At 37.2% G+C, this 3,180-nt stretch overlaps 1 protein-coding gene across 1 annotated transcript; it reads right to left on the bottom strand.

The window, feature by feature from the left end:
* On the bottom strand, nucleotides 1-462 carry LOC131649907 (uncharacterized). The gene has a single exon (XM_058919647.1). The coding sequence runs from the start codon at nucleotides 460-462 to the stop codon at nucleotides 1-3; it is 462 nt and encodes a 153-aa protein (XP_058775630.1).
* Nucleotides 463-3,180: the final 2,718 nt, after the last annotated feature.

The raw sequence follows: 3,180 nt of genomic DNA, 5'->3' as shown, positions 1-3,180 counted from the left end.
CTAATTCGAATAAGTTAATACAAACTCCTTCATATAATCAAGAGTATATCTATAAATACAATAATGCTTAAGAGCACAAGCCGCATTAGCAAGCACATCAACACAAACATTTGTCTCTCTATACACATGAGAAACTAAACAGCTATTGAAGTCCTCCATGAGCTCACAAATTCTTTTGATCAAAGACAAACCACTCACATTATTAGACTTCCCGATCTCCAGAGCTACAACCACTAACTGAGAACCAACATTAATTTCCACCTTTCTCATCCCAAGAGTTCTAGCAAGTTTTCTCCCTTTTAAGACTCCCCATAATTCTTCCACGAACGCCTTGCAATTTCCCAAATACCTGGAGAAGCCACCCAACCTATTTCTCTTTCCATCCCAAATGATTCCACCACACCCAGCTTGCCTATTATTTTTGATAGCCCCATCCGTATTAATCTTCACCATGTCATTCATAATAGGCTTCCATCCCCCTAACTAACTCTCAACCTTCCTCTCCATAACCGTATTGTTACATTTCTTCGACCTCTTGTAAGGAGTCTATCATGCTTCAATTTCTAAATAAAGCTACGACATCTCTCAAGCACACCAAGCTTCCAGGTATGCTTCAAATCTTCTTCTACCAAATGATCATTAAGACCATTAGTTTTATTGAAAAGCTCCTTGAATGAGAATTCTCCATTAGTTGTACCTACGTTAAAAAATTGTCAGCTTTAAACTCCCTCGTCAGCGGCAAGCAAACAATTATCTTGCCTCTCACTTCTTACGACATTCAACCATTCAACATGTTCCAGTTCCAATCTCCATTATCATCTACTAAATCACACACCTTCAGCCCAATGAAACCATATGGAATGTTATTGATGCAGTCTTCCAAACAAGCATTCATACTTCCATGCATTTGTACTCCTGCCATCTCCAATGCTCTAGGTGCCCGAGTCAAGTATCTATGCAATAACTTTCACTATATCCTTCCAAAGGCTAGAGTCATTTCCTTTAGCCATAATAGATTTATCAAGACCATTAATTTTATTGAAAGGCTCCTTGAATAAGAATTCTCCATTAGTTGTACCTACGGTAAAAAATTGTCAGCTTTAAACTCCCTCGTCAGCGGCAAGCAAACAATTATCTTGTCTCTCACTTCTTACGATATTCAACCATTCAACATGTCTCAATTCTAATCTCAATTATCATCCACCAAACCACACACCTTCAGCCCAATGAAACCATATGGAATGTTACTGGTGTGGTCTTCCAAACAAGCATCCATACTTTCATGCATCTATACTTCTGCCATCTCCAATACTCGAGGTGCCCGAGTCAAGAATCACTGGAATAACTTTCACTGTATCCTTCCAAAGGATCTTTAGCCATAATAGATCTATCAACCTCTTCCATTTTATATTTATCCCTCATGACCTTGCACCATAAGTCCTTTGCATTAATAGCAATCTTCCAGCCCAGCTTCATCATACACACCCTATTCATCGTCTCCAAGTTGCGGAATCTCAGGCCCTCATTTCTTTAGGCTTTGATATCGTATCCAACCCAACAACATGGACTCTTCGATGCTCATCAATATCACCCCAAAGAAATTTATGCTGCATTCTATGTATCTCTTCTATACAAGCCTTTGGAATCTTATTGGTCATCATCATATAAAGAGGGATTGTTTCTATCACACTTTTGACAAGGGTGTTTCTTCCTGCTAACAAAAAATTGTTTCTCTTCCAATTTGCCAACTTTCCTGTGACCTGGTCTATGACATATTGGAAATCATTTTTCTTCAGCTTCTACCTTTTAAAGGAACTCCCAAATATTTTTCAAAGCTGGTTTTGACCTTGTACTTCGCAATTGGGCAAGCTTCAATTGCATACTGCGTGGGAATTTCTTCGGAAAATGCAAACTGGTTTCATCTTGACTTACATCTTGGCCAGACATCATACAGAAGGTATTCAAGGTGTTTATTACACATCTCATTTGCTTTTCGGTGGCTTTTCCAAATAGTAAAAGATCATCAGCAAACATTAAGTGTGATATGAAAATACCACTCTTCCCCGCTCTCATGGCTTTCCAATTCTTAGCTCTAACCTCTTCCTCAATAAGATGAGACAATTTGTCCATGTAGAGGACAAACAAATAAGGAGATATCGGGTACCCTTGGCAAATTGCCTGTTGTGGGCGAAAGAAAGCATTCCTAGCACCATTCCAATTGACATTTGTCTCAACACTCGTAATTGAGTGCATGATTACATTCATGATTTTTTCTTGTACGTTGATTTCTTGGAGAATATGCCAAATAAATTCCCAGCTAAACTTATCATAAGCCTTCACCATGACAACCTTAATAGCAAAGAAGCCTATCTTGCCTTTAAGGTTATCCATGCTATGCATCACCTCTTTGGCTATAATGTTATTCTCATGAATCAGTCTTCCTAGAACAAAACTTGTTTGGAAAGGAGATATCCACGTATCCATATGTACCTTCAATCTCCCAACCACAACTTTACTTATTGCTTTGTAAACCGCGTTACATAATGATATAGGCCAAAACTGCATGACAGACCGAGGTTGCTCAACCTTAGGGATTAAACATATGTCAGTTTAATGAATAGTTGCTATATCTATCGACTTATCCCATATGTTTCTAACAAAATCAAAAACCTTATTACCCACAATATCCCAAGTTTCTGATAGAACCCCGAAGGGAACCCGTCAGACCCCAGAGCCTTCCACGGTTTCATACCAAACATGGCTTTTGATCTCCTCGTTACCTACAAGGGCATCCAAGTTTTGTAATCCACCCCCATCAATTCTGGAAGTTATGTTTTTACATAATATATACATCTTACCCTTAAAGTTATGTTTTACATAATATGTATTTATTTTTAGAATTGATTTGAAGTGTGAAAGAGTTTTTAAATATTAAATGATACATTTTATTCAAATTAAATACTAAAATTTTGTAATTTTTTAAGGTTAAATACTCTATTTTCGTCTTTTACTTTGACTTAAGGTCTAGTTTGGTCCTTTAATTTTTAAAAAGACAATTTTGATCTTTAACTCTGCAAATTGGATCATGTTAGTCATTTCTGTTTAAATGTCAATAACGATGTCAATTCACCTTCATTGAGAAAATGAACATCTTACTTGCCACCCCTCAAATTATACCTG

This window comes from Vicia villosa, linkage group LG2 (genome assembly GCF_029867415.1).
Source record: "Vicia villosa cultivar HV-30 ecotype Madison, WI linkage group LG2, Vvil1.0, whole genome shotgun sequence".
Taxonomy (NCBI): Eukaryota; Viridiplantae; Streptophyta; class Magnoliopsida; order Fabales; family Fabaceae; genus Vicia; species Vicia villosa.
This window is presented reverse-complemented; position numbering and strand designations above follow the sequence as displayed.